The 23519-nt window shown below is 44.9% G+C and overlaps 1 protein-coding gene and 1 pseudogene across 12 annotated transcripts in view; both read right to left on the bottom strand.

The window, feature by feature from the left end:
• Positions 1–761: 761 nt before the first annotated feature.
• PHACTR4 (phosphatase and actin regulator 4) overlaps positions 762–23519 on the bottom strand; it is a 145972-nt gene continuing 123214 nt past the window's right edge. For 11 of the 12 annotated variants that reach the window (XM_054560277.2, XM_054560229.2, XM_024251833.3 and 8 more), the window contains 5 exons: positions 12447–12502; positions 10662–10723; positions 9918–10055; positions 8617–8693; positions 762–4601 (listed from right to left, as the gene is read on the bottom strand). In XM_054560277.2, the coding sequence (XP_054416252.1) occupies positions 4586–4601; positions 8617–8693; positions 9918–10055; positions 10662–10723; positions 12447–12502 (349 nt within the window). In that variant the 3' untranslated portion in view covers positions 762–4585. 12 annotated transcript variants of the gene reach the window in all.
• LOC112131458 (U6atac minor spliceosomal RNA) lies at positions 23142–23260 on the bottom strand (annotated as a pseudogene).

Raw genomic sequence — 23519 nt, forward strand, 5'->3', positions numbered from 1 at the left:
CCTATATGGGATGGCGGCCGGGCAGAGGCGCTCCTCACTTCCCAGATGGGGCGGCCAGGCAGAGACGCTCCTCACTTCCTAGACGGGGTGGCGGCGGGGCAGAGGCTGTAATCTTAGCACTTTAAGAGGCCAAGGCAGGAGGCTGCTAGGTGGAGGTTGTAGCGAGCCGAGATCACGCCACTGCACTCCAGCCTGAGCACCATTGAGCATTGAGTGAGCGAGACTCCGTCTGCAATCCCAGCACCTCCGGAGGCCGAGGCAGGCAGATCACTCGAGGCTAGGAGCTGGAGACCAGCCCAGTCAACACGGTGAAACCCCGTCTCCACCAAAAATACAAAAACCATTCAGGCGTGGCAGCGCGCGCCTGCAATCCCAGGCACCCGGCAGGCCGAGGCAGGAGAGTCACAGGAGCCTGAGGCAGGGAGGTTGCAGCGAGCCGAGATCACGGCAGTACAGTCCAGCTTCGGAAACAGAGGGACACCGAAAAAAGAAGGAGAGGGAGACCGAAGAAAGGGGAGAGAGGAGAGGGGAGGGGGGAGGGGGGAGGGGGAGGGGGGGAGAGGGGAGAAGGGAAGAGCTAATTTTTGTATTTTTAGTAATGACAGCATTTCACCATGTTGGCCAGGCTGGTCTCAAACTCCTGGACTCAACTGATCCGCCTACCTCGGCCTCCCAAAGTGCTCTTACATATCATTTTTAAGCTGGATTTAATCTTTTGGGATAGAGTGTAATGTAAAAGAAAATACCTCACACCAGAATAGTATAGTTGGTATTTAAAAATTCTAAAATATTTAATAATTAATATTGATGGGAAGACTGATATACAATGCAATTATTTATTTTACAGGGAGATTCTATACATCAGGGAGGCATCTTGAAGTACAATACATCAGGATTTCATTTCTTCTTTACATTATGATTGTGAGTTTCCATATAAGTTGGTACTTACATGGAAAGGGAACACAAAATCCATTTTTATATACATAAAAACAAAACAAACACCCAAAGAGACTTGACCCCCAAAATGTCTTGTTTCACTTGAAAATAACATGAATGAGATGAAAGATGAACCAGATTACTTGGTGATGCACAGAAGGCGAACAAGTAGCTCAGGAAATCAAATCCTGTTTCAAGCTTGGCACCTTAAGGGTAAGAAAGGTAGTGAAAGAAGGGTTCGAAAATATCATCTCAAGCTACAAAAAATGCTGGCAGAAGACAGTCTCCAAACCAATAAGATAGAATGGTTAGAAGTCAAGTTAGAGTTATTGTGTGGCTACCTTATATCCAGACCTCTAATAGACTGAGTGCAATTGTCACTTATTTTCCCTCAGTTATCCCAAGTGTTAGTAAACTTCAAGGAGGCTGGGCATGATGACTCACACCTGCCATCTCAGAACTTTGGGAGGCGAAGATGGGCAGATTCCTTGAGCCCCGGTGTTCAAGACCAGCCTGGGCAATATGGCAAAACCTCATCTCTAAAAAAACACAAAAATTAGCTGGGCCTGGTGGCACATGTCTGTAGTCCCAGCTACTTAGACTGAAGTGGGAGGATCACTTGAGCCTGGGAGGCAGAGGTTGCTCTGAGTCAAGATTGTGCCGCTGCACTCCAGCATGGGTAACAGAGTGAGACCCTATCTCCAAAAACAAAACAAATCAAAACCAAACAAAAAACTTCAAGGAAGGCTGGGCACGGTGGCTCATGCCTGTAACCTCAGCACTTTGGGAGGCCGAGGTGGGTGGATCACCCGAGGTCGGGAGTTTGAGACCAGCCTGACCAACATGGAGAAACCTCATCTCTACTAAAAATATAAAATTAGCCAGGCGTGGTGGCTCATGCCTGTAATCCCAGCTACTTGGGAGGCTGAGGTAGGAGAATTGCTTCAACCCGGGAGGCGGAGGTTGCAGTGAGCTGAGATTGCGCCATTGCACCCCAGCCTGGACAACAAGAGCAAAATTCCATCTCAAAAACAAAACAAAACAAAACTTCAAGGAGATGTAGATTCAGCATTCTTTCTTTCTTTTTTTCTTTTTTTTTTTTTTTGAGGTGGAGTCTCGCTCTATTGCCCAGGCTGGAGTGCAATGGTGCAATCTCGGCTTACTGCAACCTCCGCCTCCTGGGTTCAAGTGACTCTCCTGCCTCAGCGTCCTGAGTAGTTGGGATTACAGATGCGTGCCACCACGCCAGGCTAATTTTTGTATTTTTAGTAGAGACAGGGTTTCACCATGTTGGTCAGGCTGGTCTCAAACTCCTGACCTCGTTATCTGCCCACCTTGGCTTCCCAAAGTGCTGAGATTACAGGCGTGAACCACCATGCCTGGCCTAGGTTTTGTTTTGAATTGATATTCTGTTTCTTCAGCAAGTCCACATAAGAATGTGGATATGAAAGGATGAAAATCTACTGAAAGATTACATACAGAACAAATAATAGGGACCCACAGAATAAATCAGAAGAAATCTATGAAATAGCCACAACTTCTTGAACATTAAAGTGAAGGGGAAAAAAGCCACATTCATCAGGTTAAACAGAAGCTATTAATTTTTTTTCTTCCATTTATAGTGTGGATAGGAATTAAAGCAAAACAGTGAGACTGTATGGTTTTCAATACAAGTTCAAAGAAAGCAACAAAATCTTCTGTTTTAGGAAATCATACTAGTATCTATTACAAATGCAGAAAGCAGGGGGGCTGAGTCAATGCCCCAGCACCAACCATACTGGTTATAGTGTGGAAGAGGGGCGGGTGAGGTGGAAGCTGCCAGAGAGAGTCAGCAGGAGGATCAGCACTGGAGTGAAGAGGAAGCACGCAGCAGGAGAGGGCAAAGAGCACTGAGAAGAAGAGGGGAGCAGTGGGCCATGATTGTGCCCTCCTTGCTTCTCCAGAGACCCTTTCCTATGCAGCACCCCACACCCAGCCAGACCTTATTGTGATTCTGGCTGGAAGTGTGGGGACCGACAGCTCATAAATGCTCCCACAGAGTTGATACAACTCTGCTTTAAGGAGGAGAATACATTTATTGGTCGAAGTGATTTAGAGAATATCATTTGGTAAATAAAACTACAATAGCCCATAAAATGTAACCCACTAGTTTTCTGCCACGTTAGCATTAATATTAAGGCTTTTTTTTTTTTTTTTTTTTTGAGATGGAGTCTCGCTCTGTCACCCAGGCTGGAGTGCAGTGGCGCGACCTCGGCTCACTGCAACCTCCACCTCCCAGGTTCAAGCAATTCTCCCGCCTCAGCCTCCCCAGTGGCTGGGACTACAAGGCACAAGCCACCATGCCCGGCTAATTTTTTTATTTTTCAGTAGAAACAGGGTTTTGCCATGTTGGCCAGACTGGTCTTGAACTCCTGAACTCAGGTGATCCACCCGCCCCAGCCTCCCAAATTGTTGGGATTACAGGCGTGAGCCACTGAATCTGACTAAGGCTTTTTTTTTTTTTTTTTTTTTTTGCAAGGAAGGAATAAGGGGATTTATTGAAAATGAAAGTACACTCCACAGTGTGGGAGTGGGCCTGAGCACAGGGGCTCAAAAGGCCTTTCTTGTTTTTGTATATAGAAAATATACAAGCTTTCTCATCTAATCGATTTTTTTTTTTTTTTTTTTAAGACAGAGTCTCACTTTGTTGCCCAGGCTGGAGTGCAGTGGGCATGATCTTGGCTCACTGCAACCTCCACCTCCTGGGTTCAAGCGATTCTCATGCCTCAACCAGGTGCCACCACACCTGGCTAATTTTTGTATTTTTAGTAGAGATGCGGGTTTCACCATGTTGGCCAGGCTGGTCTTGAACTCCTGACCTCAGGTGATCCACCCACCTCGGCCTCCCAAAGTGCTGGGATTACAGGCATGAGCCACCACGCCTGGCCTCATCTAACCAATTTGGATTCTGGTTGGAGTTCAGGAAAAACTAAGTTCCCATTACTTCCAGATTATTTTAAAATAAAAAATCATGATGACTTGTGAGGAAAAGGAAGAACATGTCAGATCCTGAGCTTCCTCTCAGGCTTGAGTGCCTCAAGAGGACTGTATTGCTGTGTTACGAGAGGTACAGTGCAATGCTTTCATCTGATATGCCAGTGTGGTAAGAAGGCTTTCCCTGGAGGTAGAGACTCTTTTATCAGAAGGTTGGGGGTCTCCAGAAGATTTTCCCCACCAGGAATTGGATTTGATGGCTGGAATTTAGAGCCTACACATTTGGGTCTCACAATCAGGGCAGGGCAGGTAAGGCTAATGGTGCAAACTGTGTCTCAGCACAGGCAGTCATCTAGGGGAAGGGGTGTGGTGCAGCCAGTAAAACCTGGAACCTGCAAGTGGTTCAGAACTTTGGTGGCCAGTAAGGGAAAAACTCCTCAAGTATGCTACAATATTGAAAGGTTCAAAAGCACTGACAAAGTGTTGTTTTGCTCCAGCTGCAGCACATAAGACTCTGTTCCAGTGAAATGCTACATTAAAAGTGCTGTCCACCTCAGAAGATCCCAGAGGACGCAATTCTGGCTGTGCTGGGAAGTGCTAAAGTTCCCTCCATATGTCACTTTGGAGAAGGAAGCAGCAAAGCAGCCATGTTGAGTTCCTCTCTCAACCTTTGGCATCATGGACGATGGTAGCTAAAAGAGATTAAAAAAGAGACAAGTTACCACATGATGTACATTGCTTTGCTATTAATGTATCAGTAGTAATGAAATGTTATACCTAATTAACACTGCCTTTCCTCTGCTCTAATTCTACCTGACTTTTCTGTTACATCTGATACTCCTCATCTGCTTCCTTCTTTCTTAAAACTCTTCTCGGCTGGGCGCGATGGTTCACGCCTGTAATCCCAGCACTTTGGGAGGCCGAGGTGGGCGGATCACGAAGTCAGGAGATTGAGACCATCCTGGCTAACATGGTGAAACCCCGTCTCTACTAAAAATACAAAAAATTAGCTGGGCATGGTGGCGTGCACCTGTAGTCCCAGCTACTCGCGAGGCTGAGGCAGGAGAATGGCGTGAACCCGGGAGGCGGAGTTTGCAGTGAGCCGAGATCGCGCCACTGCACTCCAGCCTGGCTGACACAGCAAGACTCCGTCTCAAAAAAAAAAAACAAAAAAACAAAGAACTCTTCTCTTGGCTTCTGTAACACTATCTTTTCCGTAATTTTCTCTCTTCTTCAATTGATCTTTCTCAGTATGCTGTCCTGGTTCATTTTCCTCTGTCTACCCTTTAAATAAAAAACAACTTTCCTCGGCCAGTCACAGTGGCTCATGCCTGTAATCAATCCCAACACTTTGGGAGGCCAAGGTGAGAAGATCATTTGAAACCAGGAGTTTGAGAGCAGCCTGGGCAACATACGGAGACCCTGTCTCTACAAATGATCAAAAAGTTAGCCAGGTGTGATGGCCTGTGCCTGTAGTCACAGCTACTGAGGAGGCTGAGGTGGGAGGATGGCTTGAACCTGAGAGGTTGAGGCTGCAGTGAGCCACGATCACGCCACTGCACTCCAGCCTGGGTGACAGAGTGAGACCTTGTCTCAAAAAAAAAAAAAACAAAAAAAATCCCCCCTAAAGGTCCACTATCTTCTTTCATTTGTATCTTGAGACTTTGCTTTCTTTCTGGATTCTAGGCTGCATATCTAATGGTCTTCTGGGTATCTCCATGTATCATAGCCTCCTCAAACTAAACACATGCAATTTATTTTCTAGCTTGTTTATTGTCTGCCTTCTTCTTTTAGAATAAAAGCTTGGCCAGGCATAGTGGCTCACACTTGTAATCCCAACACTTTGGGAGGCCAAGATGGGAGGATCACTTGAGGCCAGGAATTCAATACCAGCCTGGGAAGCATAGTGAGACCACATCTCTATTAAAAAAAGAAAAAAAAGAAAAAAAAGAATAAAGCCTCATTGAGGACAGAGACTTTATCTTATTTCCTGCTGTATCCCAAGGACCTAGCACTATACCTATCATGTGGTAGGTGCTCAGTATTTGTTGAATAAACTTAACTGTTCAGCTAAACTCCTTATCACCTTCACAGACCTCAAAAAACACAAGTTAAAAATATCAGAGTCATTTTGACTACTCCTTTATTTCATCTCTGGAATCCAACAGATTGCCACATCTTGTTGATTCTATGCTTGAAATGTCTTTCAAATCTATCACCTTTGCATTCTCACTATCTCTGGTGTGAGCTACCACTATGCTCACTATGATTATTTCAGACACTTCCTGTTTCCCTTGCTGCTAGTCTCTTCATCCTTCCATATCATCTTCCTTGTTTGCATCAGAGCTTGTTCTGAAATACACAGAATTTCCTGCTTATGAACTGCCAATGGTTCCAACATCCTAGCACAACAGTCAAAGCATTGCGAGGGACTGCAACCCATTTTCTAGCTTATTTTCACCACACTGCCCCAAACATCCTCTGATCCAGCTACATTTTCTGTTACCCAGAAACACCATGTGTTTTCCTCTCTCCCATCGTCTTGCTTAAACTGGTCCTTCTTTTTCTTTTTTTGAGAGACAGTCTTGCTCTGTTGCCCAGGTTGGAGCACAGTTGCGCGATCTCGGCTCACTGCAACCTCTGCTTCTGGGGTTCAAGCGATTCTCCTGCTTCAGCCTCCCAAGTATATGGGACTACAGGCATGCCACCATGCCAGGCTAATTTTTGTATTTTTAGTAGAGATAGGGTTTCACCGTGTTGGCCGGGCTGGTCTCCAACTGGCCTCAAGTGATCCACCTGCCTCAGCCTCCCCAAAGTGCTGGGATTACAGGTGTGAACCACTGCGCCCAGCCTATACTGGTCCTTCTGCTTACAAGGTTCTTTCCTTCCTTTTTGTTCAGATTAATTTTTTTTATATACCTTAAGATCTAGCGTAAATGTCACAGTCTCTATAACTCTTTCCTTTAGCAAAAACTGTTCTTTTTAGTAATGGCATCTTTGTTGTCCAGGCTTCAGTGCAGTGGTGTGACCATGGATCACTGCTACCTCAATTTCCCAGGCTCAAGTGAATTTCCTACCTCAGCCTCCCGAGTAACTGGACTACAGGAGCGTGCCACTGCACCTTTTGGCTATTTTTTTTTTTTTTGAGACGGAGTCTTGCTCTGTCACCCAGGCTGGAGTGCAGTGGTGTGATCTCGGCTCACTGCAAGCTCCGCTTCCCAGGTTCAAGCAATTCTTCTGCCTCAGCCTCCTGAGTAGCTGGGACTACAGGCACCCACCACCATGCTCAGCTAATTTTTTGTATTTTTAGTAGAGGGGGGTTTCACCGTGTTAGCCAGGATGGTCTCGATCTCCTGACCTCGTGATCCACCTGCCTCGGCCTCCCAAAGTGCTGGGATTACAGGTGTGAGCCACAGCGCCCGGCCGCACCTCGCTAATTTTTTTTTTAAGTTTATTTTTTGTAGAGATGGGGCTCACTATGTTTCCCAGGCTGGTCTCAAAGTGATCCTCCCACCTTGGCCTCCCAAAGTGCTAGGATTACAGGTGTGTACTACTGCGCCAGGCCCCTGCCTAAATCAAAAAATAGATTTTTTTTTTTTTTGTAGGGATGTAGTCTTACTATGTTGCTCAGGCTGGTGTCAAACTCCTGTGCTCAAGCGATCCTCCCGCCTCAGCCACTCAAAGTGTCGAGATTACAGGCATGAACCACTGCACTCAGTCTCATTTGCCTCTTTTTGTAAATGTTCTAAGAATCATGTAAAGATACTTTCACTGATTCCATTTGTGGCTAGCTGATTCTTTGGATATGGGTGGGTCCTTAATCACAACCGTAATTTCAAATCAAAACACTTGATTTGTTGGCTTGTTGGCTTTGTTGGATTTCTTGGCTTGTTTCATGAAGACAGCTAATTAAAATGTTGTTTATACATTAAGTTGGTAAGATCAACTGTGCTAGACAGAACCGAAACCAGAGAGGGCAAGATCTTGTCTAACTTAGCACAGTCTCCTCATTTATAACCTGAGAGAGTAAGGTACAAGGAAGAGAGCACCTCATATCCTTGAAGTCATTGATTTTTTTCTCCGAATCCTGGTTCTGCAATTTACTAGCAAGTCAACCAAGTTACTTAACCATTGTGAGCCTCCGTTTCCTCAGTGATAAAATGGGGATGTTAACACATCTTGCATGTTTATTACAAGGATTAAATAATATACATGAAATGCCATAATCAGAATAGGCATTTACTTATTTATTTTTTTTTTGAGATGGAGTTTTGCTCTTGTCACCCAGGCTGGAGTGCAATGGCGCGATCTCAGCTCACTACAACCTCCACCTCCCAGGTTCAAGTGATTCTCCTGCATCATCCTCCCTAATAGTTGGGATTACAGGCGCCTGCTACCAGGCCCAGCTAATTTTTGTATTTTTAGTAGAGATGGGGTTTTGCCATGTTGGTCCGGCTGGTCTCAAACTCCTGACCTCAGGTGATCCACCTGCCTCAGCCTCCCAAAGTGCTGGGATTACAGGCGTGAGCCACTGCACCTGGCCTAGGCATTCACTATTGCTTCTTACTTTTCATCCCTTTGAATGCAGTCTTGCAATCAACACTGAGTGTTTTCCTTTTTACTGACGTCATTAGAGCCCTTCATATCTGAACAATTTTTTGGAAAACTCTACCTAGCACATATATGACTGGGTCTTTTGGGTCTTACCGTGTAAAATGTTTGCTCTCTTCATGAACCTCCATCTCGGAGCTTTTAAATTCATTTAATTCTTTTCTTATGGCAGCCTGCGGAGTAGAAACAAAAATGTTTCAGCTTCTTCTGGCTGCTTTGCACAGCAGTGTAACTTGTCATTTTTCTGTACTGTGTTTAACTTTGTAAGTCACTGCAACCCCTCACAGGCAACCCAGACACCAGGTCAACACAATGATACCCATCTGTCTCATAATAAAACTAAAATTTCTAGTTTAATCAAAATACTTGAAAATCTTGAAAGATATATTGTAGCTTTTATAGTTTTGTTTTTGTTTTTGTTTTTTCCTGAGATGGAATCTCGCTCTGTTGCTGAGGCTGGAGTGCAGTGGTGCAATCTCAGCTCACTGCAACCTTCAGCTCCTGGGTTCAGGCGATTCTCCTGCCTCAGCCTCCCGAATAGCTGCGATTACAGGTGCGCACTACCACGCCTGGCTATTTTGTATTTTTAGTACAGACAGGGTTTCACCATGTTGGCCAGGCTGGTCTTGAACTCCTGACCTCAAGAGATCTACCTGCCTCGGCCTCCCAAAGTGCTGGGATTACAGGTGTGAGCCACTGCACCTGGCTAGTTTTTTTTTTTTAATTTTAATTTTTAATTTTTATTTTTGAGGTGGAGTCTCACTCTGCTGCCCAGGCTGGAGTGCAATGGCATGATCTCGGCTCACTGCAACCTCCACCTCCTAGGTTCAAGCAATTCTCCTGTTTCAGCCTCCCGAGTAGCTGGGATTACAGGTGCATGCCATCACACCCGGCTAATTTTTGTATTTTTAGTAGAGATGGGGTTTCACCATGTTGGCCAGGCTGGTCTCGAACTCCTTACCTCGAGTGATCCCTCTGCCTTGGCCTCCCAAAGTGCTAGGATTACAAACATAAGCCACCATGCCTGGCCAGCTTTTATAGTTTTTCACAGCATTATAAAAATGAAATATTGGTAATTACTAAAATATATAGCCCAAACTCCCTCTAACCAAACAACCACTGTTTGAAATGTATTTATTCCTTCCAGTATTTTTACTCTGTGATATAGCAGGGATTTTCTTTCTTTCAGTATTGGTAGTGAAGTAACCAAAACATACTGAGTTAGTATAACGTTTTGACTTGTTCAACTTGGCATTTTGTATCTTGATTTGAAATTTAATATTATATTAAGACTAGAAGTTTTGTTTATGGTTCTCCCTTCTAGTTAGTATCTTGGATCCTCCAAATAAAGAGAAAAAGAGAAAGAGAAAAAAAGCAAGAGAGTGCTTTCCAGGTACCTTGTCAGCAGGGGTCAGTTTGGTCCAAGGTTTGTCGGCTCGCCGGTCATAATCTTGAGCATCTGTTACCTCTACATATTCATTAAACCTCAGAATCTTCCTGGCAAGGAGTTCAGCCACAGTTGGCCTTTGACTGAGCTGAAGGAAATGGAGCCTCTTAGTTCACCAAGCCAATAATTAGGCATCAATCATGCATTCAAATTGCCTCTAACCCAGTGCTTCAATCTTCATTGGAATCACCTGGGGGAGCTTTCGACACTGTTGATCCCTGGAGGTCCCACTCCCAGTGATTATGGTTATCAGGTGGTTTTTTGTTTTGTTTTTTTTGAGACAGGGTCTTGCCCTGTCACCCAGGCTGGAGTGCAGTGGCACAATCACAGCTCACTGCAGCCTCAACCTCCTAAGCTCAAATGATCCTCCTACCTCAGCCTCCTAAGTAGCTGATATTACAGGCACATACCACCATGCCTGGCTAATATATCTTTTTTTTTTTGTAGAGGTGGGGTCTTGCCATGTTGCCCAGGCTGAAAATTCATTTTTTTCTTTTAAATGTACACACAAGGTTTCACCGTTTTCCCCAGGCTGGTCTTGAACCCCTGGGCTCAAGCAATCCTCCTGCCATGGCCTCCCAAAGCGCTGGGATTACAGGCACAAGCCACTGTGCCTAGCTGCGAATTCATTTCCAATCAAATAGGCCATCCAAATATAACACATATAGTTAACTGAACACACAGGCAGTAGTACCTTTCTAGTGAGCCGACGTTTAATTTCTCGTTTTTCTGCCTGACGATCAGCTTCATTTTTAGCTACAGTTGCCAATCAGAAGGAAAGAATATTACTCACAAATGACAATTTGCATATCAAACTTTTAGTAATTACATTACAGATATTTCTTTTTTGTTTTTTTTTTGAGACGGAGTTTTGCTCTTGTTGCCCAGGCTGGAGTGCAATGGTGCAATCTTGGCTCATTGCAACCTCAGCCTCCCGAGTTCAAGCGATTCTCCTGTCTCAGCCTCCCGAGTAGCTGGGATTACAGGCACATGCCATGCCCAGCTGATTTTTGTATTTTTAGTGGAGACAGGGTTTCATCATATTGGTCAGGCTGGTCTCGAACTCCTGACTTCAGATGATCCGCCCGCCTCGGCCTTCCAAAGTGCTGGGATTACAGGCGTGAGCCACCGTGCCCAGCCCAGATATTTCTTTTTTTTTTTCTTTTTTTTTTTGAGATGGAGTCTCGCTTTGTCACCCATGCTGGAGTGCAGTGGCGCAATCTCGGCTTACTGCAAGCTCTGCCTCCCGGGTTCACGCCATTCTCCTGCCTCAGCCTCCCGAGTAGCTGGGACTACAGGAGCCCGCCACCATGCCAGCTAATTTTTTTGTATTTTTAGTAGAGACGGGGTTTCACTGTGTTAGCCAGGATGGTCTCGATCTCCTGACCTCGTGATTCACTCGCCTCGGCCCAGATATTTCTTATAGGCCCAAATCAGAATAAAATACTAACTTTGGGGATGGCTAAACAAAACAATTTTCTTGTCAACGATACAAATACTTAAGAGCAAGAGTCAGCAAACTATGGCACCACATCTCGCCAGTTGCCTGTATTTTTCCTGCCCATGAGCTAAGAATAGTCTTCACATTTTAAAATGGTTTTTTAAGTACCTATTATGTATAGTTGTTCATTTGCTTTTTGGCCTGCAAAACCCAAAATGTTTACTATATACGCTTTAAGGAAAAGCCTGAAGATTCTTGCTCAAGAGTAACTGCTAAGAATGGACAATGGCGATCACATTGAGTTTTGTGTGATATGTCTATAAGGGCTCCCACCCTAGAAAATTTACTAAGTGATTAAGTTATGTATACCCAAGTAGTGCTGAGAGAACAGGGGATAGATTGGTCAGACTGAACATGCTCAAAAATAGCCCTAAGGAAGCCCAAACCTTCTCAGTGAGGAGACTTTTAAGGCCAAATTTCACTCTATATTCTGGAAAAACAAATCAAATATGTACTAGATTAGAATGCTATTTCAGGAAGTTAATTATGTACACAGACAGCAAATTAAATATATGGTCCCATTTGGTAACTACAGAGGTAAGAAAGTCTTAAGGGATTAAACCAAGAAGAAAACTGCTGCATTTGGGACTTGCTTTGGGCCCCAGCCCTCACATTCTAGGAATAGGAAGGTCTCCATATGCACAGCTACCTCCTTAGCTCCCTGAACACAGAAAAATTGGGCACATCTCCCATATACTGTCAAATCCTCCCAAATGCCCAAGGCAGTTCCAGGATACGGTGAGAACACTGAAACAAAGCTTTCTAGAGTATCACAGCACACTAAACAATACCATAATAGCATCTTCCAAAGGAAGCTTGGTAAGCTCTGTTCCTTCATGGGGAAATAAATAGTCCTTGCCTGGCTGGAACACTCTCCCTTAGCCCTTGCAGCAAATGCTTCCTTTTTCTTTTATGTATATTAAAGTCAGAAACATACAAAGAAAATCTATACAACTTTATTTCCATAACTGGACTCACGTTGCAATATATTGCGTTGTTCTAGTTCTTCTGGTGTTGGTCTTTGACTCAGTCGCCTAAAAATGAGATAAATAAAGGTAATGTTTATGTTAAACCTCCCAATCTTGTTTATAAAGATTTTTTTGGTCACAGTATATATTAGCCCCTATATAAGTAAGAAATCAACAAATTTTCAAACTGATATATTTCATTTATTTATGATTGTTTATAAAACAATTTCACATTAAAAGTGTTAACACAGATATCACATTATAAAAAGGAACTGTATATGCAAACAAGTGGCCAGGATTCTAGTTCTAGACCTTGATAAGAGCTATTAGCACAAAAAAGTTCAGTTAGACCTTGAGTGTCCTCATCTGTGAAGCAAAGGTTTGGACTGAACTGGTGGCTCCTAAACAAATTTGCTCCTTCAGAAGCATTAGAGACTTTTTAGAAAACACAGATTCCCAAGAAATGTTAACAGAAATTCTGATTCAGAAAATCAGGATGAAAAATGAAATTACATGTATCTATATATAAATATTTTTTTTTCACAAAACTTCTCCTATGACTCAGATGTCCCTCTTTAGATTTTGTTTAAAATTTTTTAAAAATAGAGATGGGGGTCTCACTCTGTTGCCCAGGATATCCTGAACTCCTGGGCTCAAGCTATCTTCCCGCCTTGGCCTCCCAAACTGCTGGGATTATAGGCGCAAGCCATTATGCCCAGCTAGGTTTTTTTCTGAGATGGAGTTTCACTCTGTCGCCTAGGCTGGAGTGCAGTGGTGCAATCTCGGCTCACTGCAAGCTCCGCCTCCTGGGTTCATGACATTCTCCTGCCTCAGCCTTCCAAGTAGCTGGGACTACAGGCGCCTGCCACCACGCCTGGCTAATTTTTTGTATTTTTAGTAGAGACGGGGTTTCACCGTGTTAGCCAGGATGGTCTGAATCTCCTGACCTTGTTGATCCGCCTGCCTCAGCCTCCCAAAGTGCTGGCATTACAGGCGTGAGCCACCATGCCTGGCCGTGCCCAACTAGGTTTTTAAATCAGTGGTTTAGGAACCACTGGAATTTAAGTTTGTCTCTTTCTGGGTGATATTCTATAATTCTATGATTTAAATCTCAGTCTTCTCTGTGAAGCATTTGATAAAGTTATCTCACCTCATCACAGTTCTGAGATGTTATTCACCAATAACAATTTGTTGCCCAGGTGTGGTGGCTCATGCCTGTAATCCCCAGCACTTTGGGAAGCTGAAGCGGGTGGATCACCTGAGGTCAGGAACTCAAAACCAGCCTGGCCAACATGGTGAAACCCCGTCTCTACTAAAAAATACAAAAATTAGCCGGATGTTGTGGCATGTTCCTGTAGTCCCAGCTACTCGGGAGGCTGAGGCAGGAGAATGCTTGAACCTGGGAGATGGAGGTTGCAGTGAGCTGAAGCTCACGCTACTGCACTCCTGCTTGGGCGACAGAGTAAGATTCCATCTCAAAAAAAAACCAACAAAAAACTACAATTTGTCATTTCTGGAATCAGAAAGTTATTCATTTCTTACTTTTAATTTATACTTCTCAGACAGTATTTGGGCTAATTAGCTAGTACTTGGCAAATTTTTCAACTCTTTTGTTGCTTGAATAAGCAACTTCCAGTCCCATTCTATATACAACTTTTCTTTCTGAACAAGACCTTCCTTTTTTTTTTTTTTTTTTTTTTTGAGTCAGGGTCTCACTCTGTACCCAGGCTAGAGTGCAGTGGTGCGATCACAGCTCACTGCAGCTCCACCTCCTAGGCTCAGATGATCCTCCCTCAAGGACCTTCCATTTTATTTATTTATTTTTATTTTATTTTTATTTTTTTTTAGACAGAATCTTGCTCTGTCGCCCAGGCTGGAATACAGTGGCTTGATCTCGGCTCACTGCAACCTCTGCCTCCCAGGTTCAAGCGATTCTCCTGCCTCAGCCTCCCGAGTAGCTGGGACTATAGGTGCGTGCCACCATGCCCGGCTAAGTTTTTGTAGTTTTAGTAGAGATGGTGTTTCACCGTGTTAGCCAGGATGGTCTCAATCTCCTGACCTTGTGATCCACCCGCCTCGGCCTCCCAAAGTGCTAGGATTACAGGCGTGAGCCACTGTGCCCCGCCCCATTTTATTTTTTAAAAAGTATGTATGTATGTATGTATGTATGTATGTATGTATGTAGGTACGTATGTATTTATTTATTTAGAGACTGGGCTGGCTAATTTTTTTATTTTTGGTAGCGATGGAGTTTTGCCATATTGCCCAGGCTGGTCTCAAATTCCTGGGCTCAAGTGATTCACCCAGCTCAGCCTCCCAAAGGGCTGGAATTAGAGATGTGAGCCACCACACCCAGCTGGACCTTCCTGTTTTTTTTTTTTTTTGAGACAGAGTCTCACTCTGTCGCCCAGGCTGGAGTGCACTGGCACCACCTCGGCTCACTGCAACCTCAGCCTCCTGGGTTCAAGTGATTGCCCTGCCTCAGCCTCCTGAGTAGCTGAGATTACAGGTGTGTGCCACTAGGCCCAGCTAACTTTTAATAGAGACGGGGTTTCACCATGTTGGTCAGGCTGGTCTTGGACTCCAGACCTTAAGTGATCCTCCTACCTCAGCCTCCCAAAGTGTTGGGATTACAGGCATGAGCCACCATGCCTGGCCTGGGCCTTCCTTTTTAAATGTTCTTTGGAAAAAAAAACAACAAAAAACAAACCAGCTTTAATACGATATAACTGACATACAATAATACTGTAAATATGTACAACTGTATACATATTTAACATGTACAATTTGGCCACTTTTGCCATATATCACCTGTGAAATCATCATCACAATTGCAAGAATGAACATATCACTCCTGTATTTATTTCCTTTCCTTTCTTTTTGAGACAGAGTTTTGCACTGTTGCCCAAGCTGGAGTGCAGTGGCGCGACCTTGGCTCACTGTAACCTCTGCCTCCCCAGTTCAAGTGATTCTCCTGACTCAGCCTCCCGAGTTGCTGAGTACAGGCACCTGCCACCATGCCCGGCTAATTTTTTTTGTATTTCTAGTAGAGACGGAGTTTCATTATGTTGGCCAGGTGGGTCTCGAACTCCTGACCTTGTGATCTGCCTGCCTTGGCCTCCCAAAGTGCTGGGATTACAGGCGGGAGCCAATGCACCTGGCCCCCCTTTTCTTTTTTTTTGAGACAGAGTCACTCTGCTGCCCAGGCTGGAGTGCAATGGTGCAATCTCGACTCACAACCACCTCCGCCTCCTAGGTTCAAGCAATTCTTCTGCCTCAGCCTCCTTAGTAGCTGGGACTATAGGCACGTGCCACAATGCCTGGCTAATTTTTGTATTTTAAGTAGAGACGGGGTTTCGCCATGTTGGCCAGGCTGGTCTTGAACTCCTGACTTCAGGTGATCTACCCACCTTGGCCTCCCAAAGTGCTGGGATTACAGGTGTGAGCTACCGCGTCCTGCCTGTATTTGTTTTCTAGGGCTGCTCTAAGAAATTACCACAACTGGGTGGCTTAAAAAAACAGGAATTTATTCTATCATAGGTCTGGAGGCTAGAAGTCCAAAATCAAGGTATTGGTAATGTTGGTTTCTTCTGGAGGCTCTGAGGGAGAACCTGTTCCATGGCTCACTCCATGCTTCTGGTGGCTGCTAGCAATCCTTAATATTCCTTGGTCTATAAACATATCATCCATGGCCGTGCGTGGTGGCTCATGCCTATAATCCCAGCACTGTGGGAGGCCGAGGTGGGTGGATCACCTGAGGTTAGGAGTTCGAGACCAGCCTGGCCAACATAGTGAAACCCCATCTCTACTAAAAGTACAAAAATTAGCTGGGCATGGTGGCAGGTACCTGTACTCCCAGCTACTTGGGAGGCTTCAGCAGGAGAACTGCTTGAACCCGGGAGGCAGAGGTTGCAGTGAGCCGAGATCACACCACTGCACTCCAGCTTAGGCTACAAGAGTGAAACTCTGTCTCAAAATTAAAAAACAAAAAACAAAAAACTGTATCATCCCGACCTCTGCTCTGTCACATGGCAGTCTCCCCGTGTATGTCTGTGTCCACATTTCCTTCTTCTCAAATAACACTAGTTATTGGATTAGAGCCCACCATAATCCAGAATGATTTCATCATAACTTGATTATACCTGCAAAGACTCCACTTCCAAGTAAAGTCACATTAACAGGTACTGGGGGCTAGGACTTGAACATATCTTTTTGGGAGACACAATTTTACCACCTATAAACCCCATTCCATTTCATCACATTCTTTTATAATTTCATCCTCCCTAACCCAAGTCAAATAATGATCTGCTTTCCATATAGATTTTCTAAAATTTTATGTAAAATGGACTCACAGTATATGTTCTTTTTTGTCCAGCTTCTTTTACTTAGCATAACTGAGATCTACCTAAGTTAGTGACATTGGCAATCATTTTTTCCTCTTTATTGCTGAGTAGTATTTCTTTGTTTTTGCAGAAATGGAGTCTCGCTCTGTTGTCCAGGCTGGAGTGCAGTGGTGTGATCTCAATTCACTGCGACCTCTACCTCCTGGGTTCGAGCAATTCTCCTGTCTCAGCCTCCCCAGTAGCTGGGATTACAGTTGCAAGCCAACACGCCTGGCTAATTTTTGTAATTTTAGTAGGGACAGCGTTTTACCATATTGGTTAGGCTGGTCTTGAACTCCTGACTTCAGGTGATCCACCCTCCTCGGCCTCCCAAAGTGCTGGGATTACAGGCATGAGCCACTGCGCCCTGCCTGCTGAGCAGTATTTCATTATATGAATATACCACAGATTGTTCACATCTATTCACTTATTGATGGATGTTTGGGCTGTTTCTAGCTTTTGGCCATTACTAATAACAGCCAATGGAATGGCTGGAACATATGTAGAAGTATGTTCAATTTTTTAAAAAACTGCCAAAGTGTTTTCCTAAGTACTTCTATTATTTTACATCCTTATTACCAGTGTATGAGAATCCAGTTGCTCCTCATCCTCAGCAACTCCTGGTATTGTCTTTTATTTATTTATTTATTTTTTTGAGACAGAATCTTGTTCTGTCCCCCAGGATGGAGTGCAGTGGCCTGATCTTGGCTCACAGCAACCTCCGCCTCCCAGGTTCAAGCAATTATCCTGTCTCAGCCTCCTGAGTAGCTGGGATCACAGGTGTGCACCACCACACTCAACTAATTTTTGTATTTTTAGTAGAGACGAAGTTTCAACATGTTGGCCAGGCTGGTCTTGAACGTATGACCTCATGATTTGCCTGCCTCGGCCTCCCAAAGTGCTGGGATTTCAGGTGTGAGCCACTATGCCTGGTCTTGTCTTTTATTTTATTTATTATTTTTATTTTTGAGACGGTCTTACTTTGTCACCCAGGCTGGTATGCAGTGGTGCGATCATGGCTCACTGCAGCCTTGACCTCCAGGGCCCAAGGGATCCTCTCTCCGAGTAGCTGGTAATACAGGCATAGGCCACTACACCCAGCTAACTTTTGTATTTTTTGTAGAGACAGGGTTTCGCGATGTTGTCCAGGCTGGTCTCAAGATCCTGACCTCAAATAATCTGCTTGCCTTGGCCTCCCAAAATGCTAGGATTACAGGTGTGAGCCACTGCACCAGGCCTATATTGTCAGTCTTTTTTGTTTTGTTTTGTTTTTGAGACGAATTCTCGCTCTTGTCCCCCAGTCTGAAATGCAATGATGCGATCTCAGCTCACTGCAACCTCCGCCCCCTGAGTTCAATTGATTCTTCTGCCTTGGCCTCCTGAGTAGCTGGGATTACAGGTGCGTGCCACCACGCCCAGCTAATTTTTTGTATTTTAAATAGAGATGGGGTTTCACCATATTGGCCACGCTGGTCTTGAACTCCTGACCTCAGGTGATCCGCCCACCTTGGCCTCCCAAGGTGCTGAGATGACAAGTGTGGGCCACCGCACCTGGCCTTTTTTTGAGATGGAGTTTCGCTCTTGTTACCCAGGCTGGAGTCCAATGGCGCGATCTCAGCTCACTGCAACCTCTGCTCCCCAGGTTCAAGCGACTTTCCTGCCTCAGCCTCCCAAGTAGCTGGGATTACAGGCATGTGCTACCACGCCCAGCTAATTTTGTATTTTTAGTAGAGATGAGATTTCTCCATGTTGATCAGGCTGGTCTCAAACTCCCAACCTCAGGTGATCTGCCTGCCTCAGCCTCCCAAAGTGCTGGGATTACAGGCGTAAGCCATCACACCCGGCCTTGTCAGTCTTTTAAATTGCATAACTTTAGCCATCCTAGTGTACTCGTGGTGGTCTCTCACTGTGTGTGTTTTTTTAAATTTCAATCTTATTTTATAGTGATAACACTTACTATGAGATCTACCTTTTGAACAGATTTTTAAGTGTACAATACAGTATTATTATTATTTTTTTTGAGACGGAGTCTCACTCTGTTGCCCAGGCTGGAGTGCAGTGGCGTGATCTTGGCTCATTGCAACCTCTGCCTCCCAGGTTCAAGCGATTCTCCTGCCTCAGCCTCCTGAGTAGCTGGGATTACAGGCACACGCCACCACGCCCGGCTAATTTTTGTATTTTTAAGTAGAGATGGGGTTTCACCATGTTGGTCAGGCTGGTCTGGAACTCCTGACCTCGTGATCTGCCCGCCTCGGCCTCCCAAAGTATTGGGATTATAGGCGTGAGCCACCACACCTGGCCAATACAGTATTAACTATTGATTGATTGATTGATTGATTGAGACAGAGTCTCACTCTGTTGCCCAGGCTGGAGTGCAGTGGCACGGGATCCCGGCTCACTGAAACCTCTGCCTCCCGGGTTCAAGCAATTTTCCTGCCTCAGCCTCCTGACTAGCTGGGATTACAGGTGCCTGCCACAACACCCAGCTAATTTTTGTATTTTTAGTAGAGATGGGGTTTTATCACGTTGGCCAGGCTGGTCTTGAACTCCTGACCTCGTGATCTGCCTGCCTCGGTGTCCCAAAGTGTTGGGATTACAGGCGTGAGCCACCGCGCCCAGCCTACAGTATTAACTATAAACACAATGTTGTACAGCAGATCTCTAGAACTTACTCATCATGCATAACTAAAACTTTATACTTATTTATTAGCAACTCCCTATCACCCCTGCCTTCAATCCCCGAGCCCCTGACAACTACCCTTCTACTCTCTGCTTCTATAAATGTGACTATTTCAGATACCTCACAGAAGTGGAATCATGCAGTATTTATTGTTCTGTGACTGGCTTACTCATATTAATGTCCTCAAGGTTTGACTATGTTGTTAGCATATTGTAGGATTTCTTTCTTTTTTAAGATTAAATAATATTCCACTGTATGTATAAACTATATTTTCTTTTGAAATGGAGTTTCTTTTGCTCTTGTTGCCCAGGCTGGAGTACAGTGGTGTGAACTCAGCTCACTGCAACCTCTGTCCCCCGGGTTCAAGCGATTCTCCTGCCCCAGCCTCCCGAGTAGCTGGGACTACAGGTGCCCGCCACCACCTGGCTAAATTTTTTGTAATTTTAGTAAAGATGGGGTTTCACTGTGTTAGCCAGGATAGTCTCGATCTCCTGACTTTGTGATCCGCCCGCCTCGGCCTCCCAAAGTGCTGGGATTACAGGCATGAGCCACTGCGCCCGACCCATGTTTTTATATTTTTAAAGGTAGGAAAAAAAAAAAGAGAGAGTTTATATGGCCATCAAATCCATATATATATATATATATATATATATATATACACACATACACACACATACACACATATATTAAATATAACTATATTTATGCCCTGTCTAGTATATAGACTACTGGGCTTAAGTAATTCTGCTGCCACAGCCTCCCACGTAGCTAGGACTACAGGGGCATGCTACCATGCCTGGCTATTTTATTTATTTATTTTTTGAGATGGAGTCTCACTCTGTTGTCCAGACTGGAGTGCCATGGTGTGATCTCAGCTCACTGAAACCTCTACCTCCTGGGTTCAAGTGATTCTCTTGCCTCAGTGTCCTGAGTAGCTGGGATTACAGGTGGGCGCCACCACGCCTGGCTAATTTTTGTATTTTTAGTAGATGGGGTTTCACCATGTTGGCCAGGCTGGTCTGGAACTCCTGATCTCATGTGATCCACCTGCCTCGGCCTTCAAACGTGCTGGGATTACAGGTGTGAGCCACTGTGCCTGACCTATTTTTATTTTTGTAGTGATAGAGTCTTACTATGTTACTCAGGCTGGTCTCAAACTCCTGGCCTCAAGCAATTCTTCCACATTGGCCTCCCAAAGTACCGGGATTATAGGCATGAGCCACTGCACCCTATCCTAAAATATTTACTATTTGGTTCTTTACAGAAAAAGTTTGCCAAATCCTGGCTTACAGGGTATAGGATTATGGCTGATTTATCTCTCTCTCTCTCTCTTTTTTTTTTTTGAGACGGAGTCTCTCTCTGTCACCCAGGCTGGAGTGCAGTGGCGCCATCTCAGCTCACTGCAAGCTCCGCCTCCCAGGTTCATGCCATTCTCCTGCCTCAGCCTCCCGAGTAGCTGGGCTACAGGCCCAGCACCACACCCAGCTAATTTTTTATATTTTTAGTAGAGACGGGGTTTCATCGTGTTAGCCAGGATGGTCTCGATCTCCTGACCTCATGATCCACCCGCCTCGGCCTCCCAAAGTGCTGGGAATATAGGCGTGAGCCACCGCGTTTGGCCATGATTTATCTCTTTTTTTTTGTAATTTTTCAAACTACCATATAATAAACATGTCTTTCTTTACTTTTTTTTGAGACAAGGTTTTGCTCTGATGACTAGGCTGGAGTGCAGTGGGGCATGAGCACAGCTCACTGCAGTCTTGACCTCCCCTTGATCGCCTGGGTCTTGACCCTCCTGGGCTCAAGCAATCCCCCTGCCTCAGCCTCCTGAGTAGCTGGGACCATAAACGTGTGCCACCACGTCTGGCTAAGTTTTTTGCTTTTTTGTCGAGACAGGGTCTTGTCATGTTGCCTCGAACTCCTGGGCTCAAGTGATCCGCCCACCTCAGCCTCCCAAAGTGCTGGGATTACAGGAGTGAGCCACCGTGCCCAGACTTCTCCCTTAATTTCAAAGTAGTCAGACCACAGAGGTCATACAGGCTGATAATTATGTTTAAGTAAAGAAATTGCAGAGAACAATTTCTGGATCCAAAAAGTGTCTATTAGAAGACAAACGGAAAACTTGCCCTGAGGTACAGCATACACAGTAAAGCCAGGTGTCTTTTTTTTTTTTTTTGAGACAGGGTCTTGCTCTGTCACCCAGGGTGGAGTGCAGTGGTACAATCACAGCATACTGCGGCCTTGATCTCTCGGGCTCAAGTGATCCTTCTACCTAAGCTTCCAGAATAGCTGGACTAGAGGTATGTGCCACCATGCCCAGCTAATTTTTAAATTTTTTGTACAGATGGGATCTCACTATGTTGCCCAGGTTGGTCTGAAACTCCTGGGCTCAAGTGATCCTCCCACCTCAAGTGAGTCTCCCAAAATGTTGGGATTATAGGTGTGAGCCACCTTGCCCAGCCAAAACCAGGTATCTGCAATAGTACAGAAAAAGAAATTTTAATTAGTAGACATGATCAATTAATTATTTTGTAGGGAACTGTGCCACGAGTTCCAGCTCCTTATCCTTTCTTTATTGGGAGAAACATCTGTGTCAAACAAAAACCCGTCTATACAACCTGGATTCTTACGGTGTTACATATGCAGAAAGCTGGCTTGCATTCAGTTTCTCTATACTTTTGGTTCCAGTTGACTTGAAAAATATACTAACGCGTTGAAAGGAGGCAGTTACATGGAACATATGAAACAGATATAATGCAAATATGGGTGTGACTGTTAATTGGGTTGGCATCTTATGGTTAAGCAACCAGATAAAAAAAGTGACAGAGGAGCCTTTCTGTTCTGGGAACCATTCTGATTTCTGTAGAAACTTTTGCAAAACCATATGTCTGTCTCATGGTTTAAAGCTCTCACAGGCTGGCCGGGTGCGGTGGCTCACACCTGTAATCCCAGCACTTTCTGAGGCCAAGGCGGGCAGATCACCTGAGTCAGGAGTTCGAGACCAGCCTGGCCAACATGGTGAAACCCCATCTTCACTAAAAATACAAAAATTTGCCAGGTGTAGTGGTATGAGCTTGTAGTCCCAGCTACTCGGGAGGCTGAGGCAGGAGAAGCACTTGAACCCGGGAGGCAGAGGTTGCAGTAAGCCGAGATTGCACCATTGCACTCCAGCCTGGGTGACAGAGCGAGGCTCCATCTCAAAAATAAAATAAATAAAATAAAATAAAGCTCTCATAGGCAGCTACATCTTCAATTTCCAAATTCTTAGAGGATACCCAACTGTGTCCAATATATATTTTTTTGTTTCTTTTCTTTTCTATCTTTTTTTTTTTTTCAGATGGAGTCTCACTCTGTCGCCCAGGCTGCAGTACAGTGGCGCGATCTCGGCTCACTGCAGCCTCTGCTTCCTGTGTTCAAGCAATTCTCCTATCTCAGCCTCCCGAGTAGCTGGGACTATAGGCGCATGCCACCATGCCTGGCTAATTTTTGTATTTTTAGTAGAGATGGGGTTTCATCATATTGGTCAGGCTGGTCTTGAACTCCTGACCTTAGATCATCTGCCCACCTCGGCCTCCCGAAGTTCTAAGATTACAGGCATGAGCCACCACACCCAGCCTCTTTTCTTTTCTTTTTCTTTTTTTGTAAAGATAGTTAGATGCCACGTAGTTGGTGGCAATGCCTTGTATGTGTGTTGTCAGGCCCAAAGGGCCCCTTCCATCCTTGTCAAGTGGAGTGCTAACCTTCTCTCCTTTCATGCAAAACCCAATATGTATTTTTAAAAATTATACTCAAAGTGATGGGTGTGGTGGCTCACACCTATAATCCCAGGACTTTTGGAGGGGAATGTGGGAGGAATGTTTGAGGCCATGAGTTCGAGACCAGCCTGGGAAACACAGAGAGACCCTGTCTCTACAAAAAATTACAAAAATTAGCAGTGCATGGTGGCGCATGCCTGAGGACCCAGCTAGTCAAGAGGCTGAGGTGGGAGGGTGCCTTGAACCCAAGAGTTGGAGGCGGTGAG

The sequence above is a fragment of the Pongo abelii genome, chromosome 1, assembly GCF_028885655.2.
Source record: "Pongo abelii isolate AG06213 chromosome 1, NHGRI_mPonAbe1-v2.0_pri, whole genome shotgun sequence".
Taxonomy (NCBI): domain Eukaryota; kingdom Metazoa; phylum Chordata; class Mammalia; order Primates; family Hominidae; genus Pongo; species Pongo abelii.